This window comes from Manis pentadactyla, chromosome 3 (assembly GCF_030020395.1).
Source record: "Manis pentadactyla isolate mManPen7 chromosome 3, mManPen7.hap1, whole genome shotgun sequence".
Taxonomy (NCBI): Eukaryota; Metazoa; Chordata; class Mammalia; order Pholidota; family Manidae; genus Manis; species Manis pentadactyla.
The window spans coordinates 210161568-210184731 of NC_080021.1; the positions used below are offsets into that span (position 1 = coordinate 210161568).

Below are 23164 nucleotides of genomic sequence, written 5' to 3' on the forward strand. Positions count from 1 at the left end.
CCCTATGTCCTGGGAAGTGTGATCATGTGATTAAGGTGTTGACCATTGGATTTCCCCTTTTTAAAAATAGAGTTTCTCTTTTTATTTAGCAGGTAATCTTTGGAGTGGTTCCTTGGCACTTCCAGATATCCTATTCCTCATAAGTTTTGTAATTGTTTTAGCATTCATTGATGATTTTTCCCTGAATCAGTTGAGCTCATTCACGTATTTTTAATAGTATTTCAACATAATAGGATTTTCTTTGACATTTATGTATTTTTTAATATTGAATATCTTAATTATAATAATTGTAATATATTTATTTGCTTTATTCTACTTAATCAAATAATTCAGAAAGTTCAGTATTATAGGAAGCATCCTTAATATATGATCTTTATTTATTGCTCCCAGCAAATTTATAGCAAAATCTTCTATAAACTTGTAAAATGTATGTTGAAAAAGACACTGTTATATGGGTTTATGAAATACAGATTTCAGTTATTTAAAATTCCATTTAGAACAAGCTTTTATTTTAATACAATTACTGATGGGGTCAATTAATCATCAGTTAATAAATTGGCACCATTTCTAAAATATATGCAGTACCGTGCTGTAGTTTATGTACAGCTTACATTGTACACGTTTTTTTGAATTGGAAGTAAAACCTGTACTTTAATATCAGTATATAAAAATGTAAATGTCCAAATGAAAAACAAAGGTATACTATCTGAAATCATTTGAATCTGTGTAGTTTTAAATTCCAATTATTGATAATCACTAAAAAATACCAGTATTACAACTGATAATAAAAATACTGAGTGACATTTAAGATTTTATGTAACTTCTTTCTGTCCTTTGAACAAGTTCCAATAAGATTGTAAAATCAGTACTGTGTTCAAAAATTATTTGAAATTTTTTTTTCAGTGTAGTTATGATACCAGATCACATGTAAATACAGTTATTTGCATATTTTCAATTTGGGAACTTGGAATTCTTTTTTCCTTTTTGGATGAATTTGTTTTTTTAATATTAAAAATCTTTCATGGTACAGAAGTCAAAATAATGTAAATATGTATACTCGGAAGTCTTGCTTTCATTGCTATCTTTCTCCCCCCATCCGCCTGGATAACCATTGTTATTGATGTCTGGGTTACCTTTCTTTCCAATGTTACTTTTTTGTGAAAATAATAAAATACTCATATATATTTTTAACTCCCTTTTAAGCAAAAACCAGCCTATCAAATATGCTGTCCTGTACTTTGAGATCATTCCACATTCCATTCAGAGAGATCATCCTCATTCTTGTTTTATGGCTGCATAGTATTGTGTTGCTTGGATAAATCATAGTCTGTTCGACTTGTCCTCTACTGATGGATACTTGGATTTTTTTCCCTATCATTTGCTATTTCAAATAATGTTGCAGTAAAGAACCTTGCACATATGTTGTTTTGACTTCATGATAGTGCATCTTAGAGTAGATTCCTATGAGTGGAATTGCTGGCATATGAAGTAATTTTGCCAAATTTTGTTATATTTCCCAAATTCCCCTCTGAAAAGGTTGTAACCATAGAGATTATCAGGGTACAAAACCATGGTTTTTCCACAGGTGTGTTGGTAGTGTTGTCAAACTTAACAATATGATGGTAGTTTTAATTTGTCCTCTAGTGAATGAAAACAAGCATTTTTTCCATATGTTTTGGGGTGATTTCCTTTCCTTTTCTGTGAATTGTCTTCATATTTGTTTGCTTGTTGGTTTTGACCATTTTTCTCTTAATTTTTAAAAGCTCCATGTATTTGAGAGATTAATCCTTCAAGATATGTTACAAATATTTCTCCTAGTGTGTCACTTGTCTTTTGACTTAGATCATGATGACTTTTTTGAGTTTCTTTGCCACATAATTTCTTCTTATGTAGTTGAATTTATTAAGTTTTTCCTTTAAAGCTTCCGTGTTTGGGTCATAATTGGAAATGCTTTCCTCACTCCCAACTAATAAAGGAATTTACACACTTTCATTTGTGACTTACATGGTTTCATTTTACTACTTTTAGCTTTAACTCATTAGTGTTTTATTCTGTATATAAAGTATGGAGTTGATTTAATCTTTTTCCAGATGGCTATCCACTTGTCCCAACAACATTTCATTAAGAATTCTAACCTCTCCCCACAGTGATCTGAGATGCCACCCTTACCAAGGACCAAATTTTTTTTTTAGAGGGCATCTCTCATATTTATTGATCAAATCGTTGTTAACCACAATAAAATTCTGTATAGGGAACTCAATGCACAATCATTAATCAACCCCAAGCCTAATTCTCAACAGTCTCCAATCTTCTGAAGCATAACAAACAAGTTAAGGACCAAATCTGTATGTGCATTTGAACCTCTTCTCTTTGGTTTTTATGTTACTCATGCACCAATGTCATAGTTTTAATCAGGTAGGCTTTAGAATGTGTTTTACTATCTGAGAGGGCTAACTTCTCTCACTAAATATTACTATTCTTGTGAGTTTGCCTGGATAGTCTTGCTTATTTTTCATATAAACTTGAGGTTCAGCTTTGTAGCTCTGAGAAAAATTACTGGTATTTTTGTTGAGGAGAATTGACACCTTTGTGATGTTTAGTCATCTTATTCAAGAACATGTGATAATCTTCCCATTTATTCAAGTCTACTTTTGTCCTTTAAGAGTGCTTTTTGGAAGGCTTTTTTATTATAGAAAATTCATACATATTAATACTTACACAGAAACAAAAAGAATGGTATAATGAACCCCCATGTACTATTACCCAGCTTTAACAGTGAACATCATTTTCAATAACTGGAGTTCTTAACTTACCACCAGGGTCCATTTCTTGACTCTATTTATCTGATTTAAAAAGGCAGTATTGCTCTGGCCACTGTTACTCACAGAAGAGTATTTGGGTGAACTGCAAAGATTATCACATTTATATAGTCTCTGAAAAACATTTTTAAAGGTAAAGAGTTGTTATTCTTTGGATTGTTTAGTAGCAATTAAGTAATGTTACAAATAGTCATTTATAACAAGACAAAAGAAGTAAATCCTGTTCCCTATCAAAACATTAATATTCAGAAGTTAAGAACCATAGTTATAAATTTAGAGTGAACATGTGTCAAAGATTTAATTTAGTTTATTAAGTAATGGGGGAACCAGGAAGGTGGTAAAACTGGTTCTGAGGAACTTGAGTTTATGTAGTCCTTCCTTAAAAAACAATGAAAAAAAATTTACTAGAACAAGATTTCTAGGTTAAAAACAACACTGGTTAATGTCCTATAGGTAACCTTTGGGTTATCTTTTCTATTGGACAAAAATCATTTGCAAAGCTCCTTGGCCACAGATCTACAGGTTAATATGTAACTTCACAGAGTCCTTAATTAGTAGTAAGTTGCTAAGTCAAAATTGTTTATTCATCTAGAAAATTAAGTGATTCTTGGGTAAACATGTTAAGATGAAGTTAGCACACTACAGCCTGTGGGTCAGATCTGGCCTGGCACTTGTTTCATAGTGTTTTTGGAACAGCCACACTCACTCACTTAGGTCTGTGGCTGTTTTTGCACCATAAATGGCAGGGTTGAGTAGTTGTAACAGAACCTACTGGCCACATAGCCTAAAATATTTTCTGTTTGGCCCTTTACAGAAAAGTTTAGTGACTCCTGTATTAAGTAATAGTTTAGGATGGTATTGAAAGGACATGTTGCTACTATCTTGGCCTTCCAGGATTGGGGTAATTTTTCTTAAGAACCCAAATGAACAATGAGACTACAAAATCCACTCGGCCTGCTATTTCTGTACCTAATGATCCTCTTAATCCCCCCTCTTTTCCATATTTTTACCTTATGCATGTATGCCTTTGTCTTTGGTGTACCCACCTTTCTAGATATCTTTTTCCTACATTTCTGCCCTTTTCTCTGTATTTCACTTTTTTTCCTTCTTAAACTGGCTGTAATATGGAATATTAATATTTTAAATATTGTACTGGTAAAGTTTTATATTCCCTGATCTTAATGTTTAATTTAGGTCCATTTAAACTGTTATGTGGCTGCCTAAAAAAAAAAAATCAAAATACCAATTTAAGTTATCAAAACGTGTGAATTCTGTTAATCTCTTCTGCCACTCACCTCTCCCCCACCTCTAGTTGTAGCTTTCAACAGAAGAAAAATTCCCTGCATTGTTTTAATTAAGCTGAAGTAGTGGGGGAAAAGATGGAAATAAGAGGACTTTCTTTCCTAAACTTTGTTTTAGAATATCTTAAGACTGTTTTTTCATGTGTAGTTTTGTATAGGAAACCTTGAAGGATATCTTAAAGTAACTTGGAAGCTACAGAAGAGTTATTAACTCTTTAGTTCATACGTAGGGAATATTGATAGTTGAACATTTGCTGATAAGGTCTGAGCACAGAAAAAATATTACAGAACTAGAGTCTTGCTCAGTATATACACTATTTTCTTAAGGCTTTTTAAATCTAAACATAATAGTTTTCTATTTTGAAAAGGTTACATCAAAATCATACCTTTTGTATTCCCTAGTCTGTATCAAATCAGAAGTTATATTCAATTAAAAAAATATTTTACCACTTAATAAATGATTTTTTTTCATCTTCAAGATAAAGCAGAAGGAGAGAAAGAACAATACTGACACTTTATATGAAGTTGTATGCTTGGAAAGTGAATCAGAAAGAGAAAGGAGGAAAACTACAGCCAGTCCCTCAATTCGCCTGCCACAGTCTGGATCTCAGAGTTCAATGATACCTTCTCCTCCTGAAGATGATGAAGAGGAAGGTAATTGTAGAGAGAGCTTAATTTCTATTTTGGAATGGAGGACCATGCAGACCATCATAATTTTATTAGGGAATTGATAATGTGACATAGCATTTGGAATTCTTCTAGTAAATACTTAACGAGAGTCTACTATATGCAAAGGACTGTGGGAGATTTGAAAATGTTTAATTCAAGTCCCTCTTTAAGATAATGGCAACCAGGCTAGAAAAAATGAGATTTATAATTAGTGCTTTTTAAAAGAATCAATCTATGCTGGCTTAGTGTATTAGCACTTTTTCAGAGTAAATTTCCCATAGCTTCCACCTAAATAAATGTTCCCTTCTCAACTGATTGATTTTACAAGGCCAAGTTCACTTGCCAAAATGTGGCTTCCACACGTGACCCTATCACAAAGTATATATACCAGTAAACATTAGGATAAACACCAATAAACAATAGGAATCAACCTGTACTTTTTTTTTTTCCTCCTTTTTTTATGGCTATATCTATGAATTAATCTGTCAGTCTGTCAGTCTCTTAAAAGATAACTATATAGAAGTGATAAATTGAGTGAAGGAGCACAGGAAAAGTGAAAGTTCAGTTTATAATTTTATACCAGGGCTTTATTTTGAAGAGAATAAAATTTGATTATGGTGGGTCATATGAGGCATGTGTCTAAAGTGAGGTTCACAGGAAGTGTTCTGAAAATTCAGAGGAGAATCCACTTTTCATTGTAGGCAGTGTGGTAAAACATGAAGAACAGTGTTTGAGCTGGAGTGCAAGGAAAATTCAGCAGGGATAGATGGGCTGGTTTGGGCACTGCCGGCTAAGAAACTGCATTAAAGGCATGGAGGTGGCAAGAATGAATGACTGGGTTGAAAGAAATACGTATCCATGACTATATGTACTTTTTTTCAAGTTTAGAGCAAGCTCTGACTTGAAATTCCCATTTTTCTTGTAACTTCCACTTTTCCTATGACTAATCAACTAAGGATATTTTATTAGTGATATTAATGTCCACCAGTTACTAAGGCTTAATATGTGGTAGGCAAGTACTTTGTTTATAAAATAAAATAATACTTTTTTTATGTAATCCTCAAGAAATACTGAAAAATAGGATTTATTATCATCCTTAATTGCACATAGGCAATGGACTCACAGATACTGAATTTGCCCAAGGTCACAACTAGAAATTGGCAGGGAGGATTTTAATCCAGGTCTGTTAGTTAATAGTCTAAGCTCTTTTCAGTCGTCATCTGTGTGCATTTAGTTCACATAAAGCATTTTGAAGTGCAAAGAAAGCACATGTATTGTTTTTGGGACAGTTCAGAGATAGAATTTAGAATTTCCCTGCAGAAGCAATTGAAGTCATGTTAAAACTGGGAAGGGTGAAATTGTTCCCACTGTTTGAGGTTTTCATTGTCTAACTGGTAGACTTGAGAATTGCAGTTTCCCTCTAGGCCAACACTGCTTAAGATGGCAGAACAAGCGGAAGTTTACAGAGCTTTCTTCCCTATAAATTCAGCAATCAAAACAAAGCCACCAAAAACTGAGAATGGCACTCTATTTGTTAACGAAACCAGAGAATGCGCAAATCTCCATAATATAAATTTTAAAGAATACCTACCGGTTACAAAGAAATTTGGATCCAACTAAATGAAAACATCAGGATTGACATCTAGTTCCAATCTATAGGCATAGATTTTTTAGTATAATTGAGGAGTTTCAGGTGACCTCTACTGTTCTTAACCAGGGAGAGAGAAGGACTAACCGCAACAGGCAGACCATGGGACAATAGAAACAGTAGAGCGCAAGCTCTGCAAGGGAAGAGAACGTGTCATTTTTTTGCTCAGCATGGTTTCCTTAGTATATAACACAATTCCTGGTTCTAACAGGTGGTCATTAAGGATTGGCAGATACATGACCCTGCTGCAGAATCCATTTCCATAGGAAAAGCTAATGACAGGAGAACTGGGATCATGCCATCTTTTAATTCTCTCTAATCCATTTTACAAACTAGGGAAACCAGTCCAGCTGTGATCTGTTTGCTCCCTGGAAAGAAATGGCTTCAGTCTTTTAGAGAGGCTCCATATCCATAGGACATTTGTGCTCACAGGGCAAGAAGCCAGGAGTTATAAATGAGAGGTGTTTAGAAACAGCATTCTGCAGCTGAGTTTGCCTGTTCACTCCCCACCTGTATTAGATACATGGAGTTTTAAACACAGATTTCAAACTACTACTGTTCAGATTTGTTGAAATCGTCTTAAACAGTAAAAGAGAGTTTTATAAAATAGGTCTGTTAATCTTGTTGAAGGGATTGTCATCTCTTGTAAGTTTTAGTATTTTTATAGCTTCCTTCCAAAAAGAGTTGCATTATACTGATACTTTAATAAGTAGAGAATTATTTGAGGCATTAGAAAGTAGGGCCAATTATGGCAGTAGTCAAGAATGGGAAGTTTATCTTAGTGCCCTTGAACGTTTGCCTTTTCCTTACTAAGCAGTCTACGGGAGATGTCTCATTTACATTCAGTCAGTCCATTTTCCTGTGTCACCTTCAGAACTGCTAATGTCCAAGGCATTATAAGGTAAAGAAATTTAAAAAGTATCATGGATTTCTCAACTTTTAGAATCAGTGCTCTCAGATAATTGTTCTCTCTAGTAGGAATGCAAATTCATAATGTAGTCATCAGAGGTACAAAGATCCAAACTTTGTTTCTGGCAGGTTAAGCCAAAAAACCTAGAAGCAGCATTGGTGAGGACACATGGAAACAAATACTATCGTAACCAATTAGTGGAATGTAAATTGGTAAAACCACTTTGGGAAGGAGTTTGTTAGCAAGTTTCAAAATCCTTAAAAGTATGCATTTTTTTTAGCCCAGGAAGTCCACTTCTGGGCATAAGCCTAATGAAAGCAATGAGATTTGTTGCTCCTGATACTATTTGTAGCAAAAAGTTGAAAACTTCCGAAGCCTCCAACAGAAAAGGATTAAGTAGTTGTCTTAGTCCATATTTTTCCCCACTTGCATTACACTTTTCATTTTCTCTCACATGCCTTTATCAGTGTCACTTTTATCACTGTCTTTAAATTCTTATTTGAATTACTTTTCCTAATTACTAGAACTAAGCTTGAAATTAATCGTGTGCTATTGTAGAAAATTCAGTAAGTCATAAAAACATGAAGGGTGAGAAAAAAAATCAATGATAATTCCATCACTCAGAGGCAGTAATTGATAATGTCTTGGCATAGTTCATTCCAGACTGTTTCCTATTTTCTAACATAAATTGGATCATAATGAAGATTTAGCTCTTGATATTTTTATTTTATGTGGTATTTTGCCAGATTATTATGTAAAGAAGTGTCAACATGAAATTATATTGTGAACATATAATTTATTCAGCTATTCTATTGTTGGACACAGGTGATTTATAATTTTTTAAATTTTATAAATAAGACTGCTATTTATTTTCATGCATATGGCTGTTTGCCTTGGAAAAGGAGAGAAAGCATACCATATTTTGGGTCCTATCATTTTATAAGTAAATGCCTTTTCTGCAGTTGACATAATATGGACCTATATGGAAAACAAAAGAGAATTAAAGAGATTATAACAACATTCACCTAGGACCATTTTTATTTTCTTTTTATTCATATCTATGTACTGAAAGAGAGAAATTGTGACTTTATGCTCCCAGTAAAAATCTTTTAAATTTGATTGTTTAATTTCCATGTCATTCTTCTGGCTAGCATAGCCATCTCTGTTATCCTTTTTTGTGTTGTGTTTATTAAAGATAATGATGAGCCTCTCTTGAGTGGATCTGGTGATGTATCCAAAGAATGTGCAGAAAAAATTCTTGAAACATGGGGAGAACTGCTGTCAAAATGGTAAGTTATAATGGAATAGTTCTCTTCAACTACAGTGTTCATTTTATGGGTAGGATAGGTTACCTGACTACCATACTCAATTTTAAAACCAATAACAGAAACCTAAGTTTGAAGTTCACATTCTAGGATCTGTTTTTAGAGGTTTTTAAGGGTAATGCTGAGGATCTGAAGTCAACTTTCACAGTGTCAGAAACCTAATACTCCTTGATTCAGAAAATATTCATTCAAACATGTAAATCATGGAGAGAATAAATAAGGAAAGAGGTCCTTTATATTGAAACAATTAGGAACCACTAACTGGTTAAGATAATACACAATGGTGAAGAGGGCACACATGGGGTTTTTCTTTATCTATCTTATGTACCTAAAGTGATAGCAGAGTGATACATTAACTGCTGTACCAATTATTTTCTTACTAACACTTACAAAATTCAGGAATTTCCATCAACTCAAGTTAGCTTGACAACAGTGTTCAGACGCACTATCCTATAGACTGTCTGGGAAGAGTACACTCCCTTCAGATATGAATGAAACCAGAGAGTCTCTAGTAAACCAGGTTGGTGAGACATTTGCGTAGTTTCATTTTTCCTCTATGTAGGACGCCAGAATATGCTGGCAAAAGCTGAGCTTAAAAGTAATTCTAGCATTTCTCTATTTCTGACTTTTCTGGTTATCATGTAATATTCCCATGGGTCTGTTACTTTGGGGTCTGATTTTTCTCAGAAGTTTAGCTATTGAAACCTTCCACTCTAGTCTTGGTAAACTGTGTCTCAGCATTTAAAAAATTCATGCTGTTAAGAGATAAACTAAATGGACATCATCTGCTTCTAACATTCTCACAATGCTTTATGCTTTTGGTAGAACACCCTCTGCGTTGGGAAATTTCAAACTGTACAGAAGGAAAATGCAAACATTTTGGTCTTTACAGATGTGTTTTAATAAATGAATCACTCTAAAAAGTCCCCTAGGGGAATATTCCTCATTTATTTGTGATATTCCTTTAGTAATTAGGAGACAAACCTGCTGATGCCCTTATCACAATTATATATTTAGGTCAGTGAATTTGGAGTGTTTGGACTATTGTTTCAGGAATTTCATCTGTATAAGAAGATTTTTATTCTTAAATAAAAGTGTAATTGAGTCTTGATGTGGTTATTTAATAGTATAGTTAAAATCATTTAGATAGAGCATTTAAACTGTATATTTTCTCAGATGAACTCAACAACATTTTCTACAGTTGCTTGAAACTTGTTACCAAGCTTTGCTTATTCATTTAATTATGTCTTTCTCCCACTCCCTCAAATATATTAACTGAGTTTGCATCTGTCTCAACTGTCTTCCCGGTATTTAAAACTTCTTCTTGGTTTCAGTCATAGCTTCAGAAATAATAATGCAGTTTCTCTTCTTCATTTCATCATTATTTTTTTTCACCATTATTATATGTGTAATATAGATAGGTAGCATTGCAATATCATGGAATTTTAGAGCCTGGTAGACCTGGCTTCAAATCCTACCTCTCCAACTTCCAAGTTTTATGGTCTTGGGCAAATTACTAAACTCTTCTGAGTCTGTTTCTTCATTTACAAAATACAAGTGTAAAGCTACTGTTCAGGATTATTGTAGAATAAAAAATGATGAATATTATAATAGTAGTAACTATAGTAAGAATTAATGAATTTATCATGTGCCATACCCTGTGCTAAGGTATGCGCTCTTATTTCAACTATAACAACCTTATAAACTACTGTCCATTCTTACAGATGAGAAAACTGGCTCAGAGATTGTCAGCAATTCTAGTTAGTAAATGGCAGACACAGAATTTTTAACATATCTGATCGCAAAGCTGGTTTAACTCTATGTCAACTTTTTAGGGACGGTAGTAGTAGTAGTATCTTTGAGCTCTAATTCTCAAGTTTATTTATATGTGACTATTTATGCATGAGAGAACTGTTAGTATATAATAGTATGCTGACTTGAATAAAGTTAATATTACCAATACATGCAGTTGTTCTGGAAATAATTTTACCAGTATAAATTAAGCTAGGATTAGCATATAAACCTGGGGTTAGGTTTATTTTTTCTGTGAAGGGCTAAATGTATGTATTTTAGGCTTTGTGGCCTAGTAGTCTTCTTTCGCAACTACTCAGTTCTGCTGTTTGTAGTGCAAAAGTAGTCATAGACAATATGTAAACAAGTAAAAATGGCTGGGTTTCAGTAAAAGTTAATTTGCAGAAACAGATGGTGGGCTGGATTTGGCCCACAGGCCATATTGTACCAGTCCTTGAATTAACTAAAAGAGCTAGTTTTGTTCTTTTTTGCTCCCAACTCTTGAAATTTTACATAACTTTTCCCTAAGCAAAGACAAAACTATATTGAATTGTCGATAGCTCTTGCATTTGACTACTAGCATCTTAGAAATACCCATTTTTAAATTTGCTGTGCATTATTCTGCTAGAATTCAAGGAACATTTAAAGAAAAGTTTCAGGCCTTTTTATATTTTGATAGTGGTCATTTTGTTATTAGTAACTTCTACCTAAATCTGATAGTCACAGAGCTTCTCCATGTCCCAATCCTCCTTTAACGACTCAGTACGAGTGGCTTTCAGATCACACAGCAGCTGTGGCATAATCAACAGAACATTCATTGGTTTGAGAGTTTGAGGTCTAACTCAGTCCCAGTCCCTGAACTTCTTTCTCCATCTGTAAAAATGGAGATACTCCTGCCTACTGCAGATGGTCATTGTGTGGGTCAAATAAGATTATGTGCAAAAGCACTTTGTAAGTTGATACCAGCACTTCTAGATGAATTTAATTTTCCCCATTTTATAGATGAGATAAATGAAGATCAAAGACTTACAATAACTTGTTTTGATGTCTTAATAATACACTAGAAACTTTCTTATCCACTACAGTCATTCAGAAAAGCTACTGCTGAAAGGATTTTTATATTTATATCAACTTAAAACAAATATTTATTTTAACTTAGAACATATGAATACACAGTTTACTTGTCAGTTTTGATGCAGGGACAAGATCTTATCTTTGGCTGTCTTTGTTTTGTTTGGGAATTATGCTTTGTTTTTCTGACATAAACTACAACCATAAAGCTGTGGTTCACAGTTTTGATTTTTATTAAAGAAAAACAAAGGTAAAGCAGCTATTTAAAGATACTTAGAAAACAGTATGCACAAATCTTTCCTCCACCCAACCTTTGACAGTTATCGCCATGTAATTCAACAGCTGGGGTGTTTTTTTTTTGTTTTTTTTTTAGTGTGTGTTACTTTCTTAAATCTTTATAAATCTTTTAGTTTTCATAAAATTAAGTCTTTCAAGGCTCTCTCTTTTATGCACTTACAGAATATGACTTTGTTTTTAGGCATCTCAATTTGAGTGTGAGACCAAGGCAGTTGTCATCCTTGGTAAGAAGCGGTGTTCCTGAAGCACTCAGAGGAGAAGTCTGGCAGCTGCTAGCTGGCTGTCACAACAATGACCACCTGGTAGAGAAATACAGAATTCTCATCACAAAGGTATGGGGATGATAATTCAACTTGACCATTAAACCTTTCAGAAATGTGTTATGAAAACATCATTGTGGCTATTTGGTTTCCAGTTTCTTAATAATTCCTGTATCTAATATAAGAATAGAACTTTTATACTTCTAGGCCAAAGTTTCTAGTGTTGGTACAAAAGAGAAGGCATAGGCATATAGGTCATCTTCCTTGGTTGACTTCTCTCAGGGAAAGTATGACTTCTGCTCCTTTTATATCTAAATACTTATAGATGATAATTACATTTTTAGTCAGGTGAGTTGTACGATGCAGTGTGTGAAAACTCTTGTTTCACAGAAATGTGCCCTTTGTAGGGAAGGTCTAGTTCTAGTTTCTACAATTGGAAGGACATGGTTCTGTTATCTTAAACCATATTCCTTTTAGCTCATTCCTCTAAAGTGAAGAATTTTCCTTTTCTATTTTAAGTGTCCTCAAGTTCATGCATTCTTCAAGGTTTTGCACGCAAAGCAACAAAAACTATGACTTATACAGGCGTACAAGAATTTGATTTTCTGGAAGGTTAGGTAATGCTCTGTGCCTTTGCGCCCATGTTACTGCTTTTCATTCTTCTTTTTGTTCTCTCAAAATCCTGAAGTGTTTATCTTTGAGAAACAGTTTCTCCAATGGTGTGTAATTCCCAAATGTGGGTTATGAGTGAATTCCACAGAACGCTCAATAATAGAATAATTCAATGTTCAAAAGGTGGAATTTCTTTTAAAAATATATTTAAAACCTATAAGAGATTAATACCTCTATAAAACTATTACTTTTAAAGAATATACCATATAGGGAAAGAACAGCAGTTGAACATGAAATTGGACCTTTCTTCACCAGAAAATGACTTTTATTTGCCCAAAATGTTAGTGTTCTTTCTCATCTTTTTTGAACACGGATGTTTTTTCCTTTCAAGAATTGTTATTCTAATGCCCTCCATTATGTTGATATAATTGCTTAATTTACTGAGTACCTACTAAAACCACAAAGCTGGAGCTGGGAGGTCAAACAAAAAAGCAATTAACTGTCTTATGAGACATAAGTCATATGATAGTCTGAAAAAGCAGTGGGAATCATCAAAAGGACTGATTAATGCACCCTGAGAGACAAGTAGAGTCTTTATCAGCAGTGTAACTTTTAAGAGACATGTTCCAGAAAAGAGCTTCCCCAGCATGGAAGGATGGACAGAGCTTTATATTAGCAGTAAGAATGAGGGTGTATAACACGTATAGCTAGCAAAGGTACATACGCCTCGGTGATTTTTTGCTTTTGCTGGCAAGTCATAGTTTGGATATGTAATTCTCAGTTGTAACTGTATCTTTCTAGTTCTTTTAAAGTCCTTTGAAGTATTTGGCTTAAAATTACTTTTTAAATATTTCTGGTGTAGCTATTTATACAGATAATTTAAAGACATGAAGTTTTCTATTCTTTCATAGAAAATGAAGTGTTCTATGAAAATGGTGACATCAGTTTCTGAAAAAGGAAGCTGGTTAGTTATATGATGTGTAAAAGATCAGCTCTAAACAAAATCTGATAGTTTGATCAATGCTTTATATATGCTGGTGTCATGTGCTTTGCATTTCATATTAAGCTTTCATTGTCATGCAGTTGGCTAGAACCTAAAAAGATATCTAGTGAATGTGTATTAGTTTAAGTTGCTGGTGATAGATGATAAGAAAACACAAATCCTTTAACCATTATAATACTGTGAATGATTTTCTGTTTTACACTACAGTGTTATCTAATGAAAGTTGGTATTGCTTTACTGTCTGCCTGGAAGTAATAGTTATTGTTATATGGGGATGGTAATTGACAGTTTTTACTTTACTCTGAATTTTTTTGAGGGAGAGAAAGTACTTAGAAATTTTTTTCAGTATATATTTACAGCAAGCTGTAATTTACATAGGCTACTATACATAACTTTTAAGTGTACAGTATATGAAGGAATTTCTCCATGTGGCTCTTGTAATCCAGGGACAAATGACCTTTCAGTAATATAAAATACATACATACATACATAAATGTGTGTGTGTGTGTGTGTGTGTGTGTGTGTATATTACCTTTAAGGTGTTTCTTATTTCTATAGCAATGTAGTAATGGAGGCATTCTTTCTTCTACCTGTTTTTTTTTTTTTTTTTTTTACTAAGGTATTATTGATATACACTCTTACGAAGGTTTCACATGAAAAAACAATGTGGTTACTACATTCACCCATATTATCAATTCCGCCCCCCGTACCCTATTGCAGACACTGTCCATCAGTGTAATAAGATACCACAGAGTCACTACTTGTCTTCTCTGTGCTGCACTGTCTTACCCATGATCTCCCCCACAACATGTGTGCCAATCATAATACCCCTCAATCCCCCTCTCCCTCCCTCCCTACCTGCCCTCCCATGCCCCTCCTCTTTGTTAACTCCAAGTCCCTTCTTGGAGTCTGTGAGTCTGATGCTATTTTGGTCCTTCACTTATGCTTCGCTGTTATACTCCAAAAATGAGGGAAATCATTTGGTACTTGTCTTTCTCCACCTGGCTTATTTCACTGAGCATAATATCTTCCAGCTCCATCCATGTTGTTGCAAATGGTAGGATTTGTTTCTTTCTTATGGCTGAATAGTATTCCATTGTGTATATGTACCACATCTTCTTTATCCATTCATCTACTGATGGACACTTAGGTTGCTTCCATATCTTGGCTATTGTAAAAAGTGCTGTGATAAACATAGGGGTGCATATGTCTTTTTGAATCTGAGAATTTGTACTTTTTGGGTAAATTCCTGAGAGTGGAATTCCCAGGTCAAATGGTATTTCTATTTTTAGTTTTTTGAGGAACCTCCATACTGCTTTCCACAATGATTGAACTAGCTTACATTCCCTCCAGCAGTGTTGGGTGGTTCTCCTTTCTCTGCATCCTCGCCAGCATTTGTTCATCTTAGTCTTTTTGATAATAGCCATCCTAACTGGTGTGAGGTGGTATCTCATTGTGGCTTTTATTTACATTTCCCTGATGATTAGTGATGTGGAGCATCTTTTCATGTGCCTGTTGGCCATCTGAATTTCTTCTTTGGAGAATTGTATGTTCATATCCTCTGCCCATTTTTTGTCAGATTACTTGCTTTTTGGTTGTTGAGGCATGTGAGTTCTTTATGTATTTTGGATGTTAATCCCTTGTTGGATATGTCACTTACAAATATATTCTCCTGTACTGTAGGATGCCTTTTTGTTCTGTTGATGGTGTCCTTTGCTGTACAGAAGCTTTTTAGTTTGATGTAGTCCCATGTGTTCATTTTTACTTTTGTTTCCCTTGCTTGAGGAGATGGCTTCAGGAAAAAGTTGCTCATGTTTATATTCAGGAGATTTTTGCCTATGTTGTCTTCTAAGAGTTTTATGGTTTCATAACTTACATTCAGGTCTTTGATCCATTTAGAGTTTACTTTTGTGTATTGGGTTAGACTATAATCCAGTTTCATTCTCTTGCATGTAGCTGTCCAGTTTTGCCAACACCCGTTGTTGAAGAGGTTGTCATTTCCCTATTAATATGTCCATGGCTCCTTTATCACATATTAATTGACCATATATGGTTGGGTTTATATCTGGGCTCTCTAGTCTGTTCCATTGGTCTGATCTGTTGTTGTGCCAGTACCAAATTGTCTTGATTACTGTGGCTTTTGTAGTAGAGCTTGAAGTTGGGAAGTGTAATCCCCCCAGCTTTATTCTTCCTTCTCAGGATTGCTTTGGCTATTCAGGGTCTTTCTTTTGTGGTTCCATATGAATTTTAGAACTATTTTCTCTAGTTTGTTGAAGAATGCTGTTGGTATTTTGATAGGGATTGCATTGAATCTGTAGATTGCTTAGGCTGGATGGCCATTTTGACAATATTAATTCTTCTTATCCATGAGCATGGGATGTGTTTCCATTTATTGGTATCTTCTTTAATTTCTCTCATGAGTGTCTTGTAGTTTTCAGAGTATAAGTCTTTCACTTCCTTTTTTAGGTTTATTCCTAGGTATTTTGTTCTTTTTGATGCAATTGTGAATGGAATTGTTTTCCTCATTTCTCTTTCTGCTAGTTCATCATTCGTGTATAGGAATGCAACAGATTTCTGTGTATTAATTTTGTATCCTGCAACTTTGCTGAATTCAGATATTAGATCTAGTAGTTTTGGAGTGGATTCTTTAGGGTTTTTTATGTACAATATCATGCATCTATAAACAGTGACAGTTTAACTTCTTCTTTACCAGTCTGGATGCCTTTTATTTCTTTGTGTTGTCTGATTGCCATGGCTAGGACCTCCAGAACTATGTTAAATAAAAGTGGAGAGAGTGGGCATCCTTGTCTTGTTCCCAATCTTAAAGGAAAGGCTTTCAGCTTCTCACTGTTAAGTATAATGTTAGCTGCAGGTTTGTCATATATGGCCTTTATTATGTTGAGGTACTTGCTCTCTGTACCCATTTTGTTGAGAATTTTTATCATGAATGGATGTTGAATTTTGTCAAATGCTTTTTCAGCATCTATGGAGATGATCATGTGGTTTATGTCCTTTTTGTTGTTGTGGTGGATGATGTTGATGGATTTTCTAATACTGTACCATCCTTGCATCCCTGGATAAATCTTACTTGATCATGATGAATGATCTTTTTGATGTATTTTTGTATTTGGTTTGCTAATATTTTGTTGAGTATTTTTGCATCTATGTTCGTCAGGGATATTGGTCTGTAATTTTCTTTTTGTGTGTGTGTCTTTGCCTCGTTTTGGTATTAGAGTGATGCTGGCTTCATAGAATGAGTTTGGAAGTATTCCCTCTTCTTCTACATTTTGGAAAACTTTAAGGAGGATGGGTATTAGGTCTTCACTAAATGTTTGATAAAATTCAGCAGTGAAGGGGTTTTGTTCTTAGGTAGTTTTTTGATTACCAGTTCAATTTCGTTGCTGGTAATTGGTCTGTTCAGATTTTCTGTTTCTTTCAGGGTCAGCCTTGAAAGGTGTATTTTTCTAGAAAATTGTCTATTTCTTCTAGGTTATCTAGTCTGTAGCATATAACTTTTCATAGTGTTCTCTACTAATTCTTTGTATTTTTGTGGTGTCCATAGTGATTTTTCCTTTCTCATTTCTGATTCTGTTTATGTGTAGACTCTTTTTTTCTTGGTAAGTCTGGCTATGGGTTTGTCTAATTTTTTAATTTTTTCAAAGATCCAGCTCCAGCTTTCATTGATTCTTTCTATTGTTTTATTCTTCTCGATTTTATTTATTTATGCTCTAATTTTTATTATGTCCCTCCTTCTTCTGACTTTGGGCCTCATTTGTTCTTCTTTTTCTAGTTTCATTAATTGTGATATTAGACTGTTCATATGGGATTGTTCTTCTTTCCTGAGGTAGGCCTGTATTGCAGTGTACTTCCCTCTTAGCATGGCCTTCACTGCATCCCACAGATTTTGTTGTGTAGAATTATTGTTGTCAGTTGTCTCCATATATTGCTTGATCTCTGTTTCTATTTGACCATTGATCCATTGGTTATTTAGGAGCATATTGTTAAGCCTCCATGTGTTTGTGGGATTTTTCATTTTTTTTGCATAATTTATTTCTAGTTTCATACTTCTGTGGTCTGAGAAATGGTTGGTACAATTCCAGTCATTTTGAATTTATTGAGGCTCTTTTTGTGGCCTAGTATATGATCTATTCTTGAAAATGTTCCATGTGCACTTGAGAAGAATGTGTATCCTGCTGCTTTTGGGTGTAGAGTTCTGTAGATGTCTGTTAGCTCCATCTGTTCTAATGTGTTGTTCAGTGCCTCTGTCTCCTTATTTTCTGTCTGGTTGATCTGTCCTTTTTTAGTGAGTGGAGTGTTGAAGTCTCCTAGATGAATGCATTGCATTCTGTTTCTCCCTTTAATTCTGTTAGTATTTGTTTCACATATGTAGATGCCTCCTGTGTTAGATGCACAGATATTTATAATGATTATGTCCTCTTGTTGGACTGACCCCTTTATATTACGTAATGTCCTTTTTGTGTCTTGTGACTTTCTTTGTTTTGAAGTCTTTTGTCTGATACAAGTACTGCAGCTCCAGCTTTTTTCTCCCTATTAGTTGCATGAAGTATCTTTTTCCATCCCTTCACTTTTAGTCACTGTATGTCTTTGGGTTTGAAGTGAGTCTCTTGTAGGCAGCATATAGATGGGTCTTGTTTTTTTATCCAGTGACTCTTTCTTTTGATTGGTGCATTCAGACCATTTACATTTAGAGTGGTTATCAATAGGTATGTACTTACTGCCATTACAGGTTTTAGATTCGTGGTTACCAAAGGTTAAAGGGTATCTTCCTTACTATCTAAGACTCTAACTTAACTTAGTATGCTATTTACAAACACAATCTAAAGGTTCAGTCTCTTTTTTTTTCCTCTTCCTTTTTTTTCCTCCTCCATTCTGTGTATATTAGGTATCATATTCTATACTCTTTATCTATCCTTTGACTGACTTTGGGGGTTGTTGATTTAATTTTGCATTTGCTTAGTAATTCACTGGTCTACTTTCTTTACTGTGGTTTTATTACCTCTGGTGTCAGCTATGTAGCCTTAGGAACACTTCCATCTATAGCAGTCCCTCCAAAGTACACTGTAGAGACAGTTTGTGGGAGGTAAATTCTCTGAGCTTTGGCTTATCTGGGAATTGTTCAATCCCTCCTTCAAATTTAAATGATAATCTTGCTGGATAGAGTATTGTTGGTTCAAGGCCCTTCTGCATCTTTGCATTAAATATATCATGCCACTCCCTTCTGGCCTGTAAGGTTTCTGCTGAGAAGTCTGATGATAGTCTGATGGGTTTTCCTTTGTATGTGATCTTTTTTCTCTCTCTGCCTGCTTTTAATAGTCTATTTTTATCCATGATCCTAGCCATTTTAATTATTATATGTCTTGGTGTTGTGTTCCTTGGGTCCCTTGTGTTGAGAAACCTGTGTACCTCCATCATCTGAGAGACTTATCTGCTTGCCCAGATTGGGGAAGTTTTCAACAATAACCTCCTCAAACACACTTTCTATTCCTTTTTCTCTCTCTTTTTCTTCCGGTACCCCTATAATACGAATATTGTTCCATTTGGTCACACAGTTCTTCCAATATTCTTTCATTCTTAGAGATACTTTTTCTCTCTGTGCCTCAGCTTCTTTTATTCCCCTTTTCTAATTTCTTTTTCATTTATTGTCTCCTCCACCTTATCTGCTTTTAAAACCCTCAATTGTATTCCTTAATGATTGGATCTCTGACCAGAATTCATTCCTGAGTTCTTGAATATTTTTCAATACCTCCATGAACATGTTTATGATTTTTATTTTGAAATCTCTTTCAGGAAAATTGATCAGATTGGTTTCATTTGCTTTTTCTGGTGTTTGTACGATTTAGTTTGAAGTGGGTTCCTTTCATGTTTCATATTTGTATGTGGCGCCCTCTAGTGCCCAGAAGCTGTACTCTCTGGAGCTGCTCAGTCCCTGGAGCATTGTCGGGGGTTGCAGGGGAATGGTGTTGCTTCCTGGGGGAAGGAAAGAGCTGTTTCCTGCTTCCCAGCTTTTATGCCTGTCTCCACTGCCAGAACCAGTGGGCCGAACACTCAGGTGTAAGCCTCTTTGTTTTGTGATTGTAGTTGCTGTAGGCGGGGCTTCCCTCTGGCTGGCCTGACTCCAGGGCAGGGGCTGCTGGTTTTGAGCCCACGGGTGGGCTGGCTGGAGGAGGGTGCAGCAGGCTGTGTATCACAGTTAGGGGCTTTGGAGCTGCATATCCAGCCAGGTGGATGGAGCACCTGAAACTCCTGCAAGTTCCCAACCTGCTAGGCAGAGTGCACCTGGACAATTTTGTCTACCTGTCCTTTCCTGAGCAGTAAGCTCTGTGCGATCCTTGCCCCTGTAGCAGTCCTCTGGCTGTTAGGAAGTCTCTCAGACTGCCTGCCTTTCTTTTGTCCCAGAGCAGCCGGATATGGATCCCTCTTTTCCACAAGAGGCTGGAATCTCAGTCTCTCCAGGCATTCCACCTCTTTTAGCTTTCCAAACCCACTAATCACCAGAGCACCATGTAGTGTAGGTTCATGCTCCCAGAGCAGATATCCAGGGTTATCTGGATGTTCAGTAGGTGTTCAGCAGTCCCACGCCTCCACTCCCTCCCCACTCTGTTTCTCCTGCCTGTGAGCTGGGGTGAGGGAAGGGCTTGGGTCCCGCCAAATCATGGATTTGTACGTTACCCTCTTCCATGGGGTCTGCTCTTTTCTCTAGGTGTATGCAGTCTGGCGCAGCCTTCTTTCCTGTTGCTCTTTCAGGATTAGTTGTATTAATCATATTTTCATATTATATGTGGTTTTAAGAGGGGGCCTCTGTCTCACTTCTCACGTGCCATCTCTAATCCAATCCCCCCTGTTTTTTTTTAAGTGAAAAATTTTTAGACTTTTCACCTCGAGACAGAAAAAACTATATAACCATAATAATAGCTGCCCTTTCAACACTAGTGTGTCAGATGCCATACCAAGCACTTTATATCCATTATCTCATTAATCCTTAATAAGCTTTGTGAAGTGGTAATTACTATTTCCACTTTAGAAATGAAGAAATAGAAATTCAGTGAAGTAATTTCCTTATAGTGATTCAGCTACCAAATAATAATAAGAGTTAGGATTTGAATTCAGGATTGACTCCATATTTGTTCCATTACCCTTCCTATTTGTTCTTGAGGCTAAATAAAGACATATACAGAATTCATTAAACACCTAATGTATTTGTTTGTAAAGTGTAGTCTTTAATTGGACTATTCTTCCATTGATAGCTGTGTTTATTTTGTTTCTAAGTCTTTAGAGACTAGTTTTTAATCTCTAAATAATGTTTTATGAAACATCCTTACACATGTTCTAAGTATTTTTCTTTACGGAATAGTGTCTTAGGAGTGTGATTGCTGGATCAGAGGGTAACATTTTTCTTAATTGAAATATCATTAATATACAATCTTACGGGTTTCACATGTAGAACACAATGGTTCAGGAGTTACCCGTATTATTAAATCCTCACTCCCCCTAGTGTGGTTACTATCCATCAACAAAGAAAGATGTTGCAGAATCATTGACTATATTCTCCATGCTGTACTACCTGTTCTGTGACCAACTTATATTATGACTGTCAATTATTACACCAAAGGGTAACATTATTTTTAAACTGGTTACTTAATTTCATTTTCAATCTACTTTTATCTAATTTACTTCTCTGAAAGTCTTAAAAATTCGGGTTTCACCAGGAGTGTAGGAAAATTCCTGCTGACCTATCTCCCAAATTAGTGATAAATTAGTTATCACTGTTTTTAATTTTTGCTATCAGTGGATGTAAGTGATGCCAGCATAATTTTAGTTTGCAGTTCCCCAATTGCCAGTAAATTTGAGTAATTTGCTCTTCTGTAAATTACCTCTTCATATCCTGTGTACATTTTTTGTTTTTAAGATAGTTTCTGAGCACTCGGAATATTAGATACATTAATCCTGTGTAACTTCATTATATCTTCCTAAAATTTTAATTTTTTAAGGTTTCATGCCATACAAAACATTATGTAGAAATTTGTATCTTGATTTAAGGTCTCTCCTACCTCTAGATTTTGTAAATGTAGTTGCCAAGATTTTCTTGAAAGATTTTTATTGAGTTATGTTTTTACATTTTTAATCTATCTGAAATTTATTTTTGTATATGGGCATATGATAGCAGTCCAGTTTTACTTTGTCCCAGATGAATAACCAGTTGTGCCACTCCACCATCTTTGTTATATCTTAAATTCTTCTATATATTGAGATTGAGTTCTAGATTGTGCTGTTTATTTTTTCTGTTTTATACCAATACTGTTCTGGTTAAAGAGGCTTTGAGTTATGTTCTGATATCTAGTAAAGCAAGTCTTTTTTCACTATTTCCTATTTAATATTTTGCTTACTTATTCTTGCATATATAATCTTCCATACAAATCTTAAAATCATTTTCTCCAATTTTGCCACCACCCTGTGAAGTTATATAAGGAATCTAACTTAAATTGCACTTAATTTACATAATTAATTTAGGGTACAAGTTACATTGTTACCATATGTTTACATCTAAGAATATGGCATGTCTTTACATTTGTTCAGATCTTATTTTTTTGTCAACAACTTCATTACATATGTTATCTTCACATATGTATCGGGCCTCTTTTGTTTAATTTATTCCTAAGAGTTATCTTAACCTGTTTTTGCTATAGCAAATGGAATATTTTCATCTGATTTCCATTTCCAAGTGCTAATTGCTACAGTAGAGAGAATAGACATTGATTTTTCTAAAAATTCTTTATCCATCTTCCTCTTGATATTTTGAATGTCCTCCTAACTTTCTACTAGCGACTTGTGAGGTTTTCAGGTATATAATAATACCAGCAGCAGAAATAGTTTCACTTCTTTTTTCACTGTTTATGTGGGCTACTAAGTTTTCTTGGTTTGTTTTCATATTTGATAGAAGCATTAAGACAGTGTTAAATGGTGATGGTGATAGCTACCATCTCCATCAAGTTCCTGATTTTAACTAAAATGGTTTTAGTTTTTCGGTCTTTGGGAAAGCATCCTGTTTTTTGTTTTTTTAAGAAATGTCTACTGAATTTTATCAGGAGCTTTTTTGGCACTTAATGTGATTTTCTTTAATTTCTTAATGGAGTAATTCATAATCTGTCAATATATGGCAGATTTCTCAATATTGAACTACTCTTGCATACATGAAATAGATTTCTACAGACTAAATTCTCCTGTAGATTCTTTGTTTTCTGTTTGTAGTCTTTGACCAAGGGCTCATCAACCCTGGTCTCCTCCTAGAACTTATCAGACAGATGGAGAAACCCTAATAAATAATATACAGGGACTCCCATGGTCTCTCTTACCCCAGTTGTTAAGACCTCTAACTGGGTCTGGTGAGTCAAATAAGTTGGAGTTAATAATTGAGGGAAAAGAAAGCACTTTCTGAGCTC

General features: G+C 34.8%; 1 protein-coding gene across 11 annotated transcripts in view; it reads left to right on the forward strand.

The window, feature by feature from the left end:
* Positions 1–23164, forward strand: part of RABGAP1 (RAB GTPase activating protein 1) — a 163965-nt gene that overhangs the window by 56961 nt on the left and 83840 nt on the right. For all 11 annotated transcript variants that reach the window (XR_008996627.1, XR_008996629.1, XR_008996628.1 and 8 more), the window contains 3 exons: positions 4600–4774; positions 8543–8636; positions 12013–12163. Coding sequence is in view for 8 of the 11 variants with exons in the window: in XM_057499007.1 (XP_057354990.1) it covers positions 4600–4774; positions 8543–8636; positions 12013–12163 (420 nt within the window). In the remaining 3 variants the exon portion in view is untranslated. The remainder of the gene's footprint in view (positions 1–4599; positions 4775–8542; positions 8637–12012; positions 12164–23164) is intronic.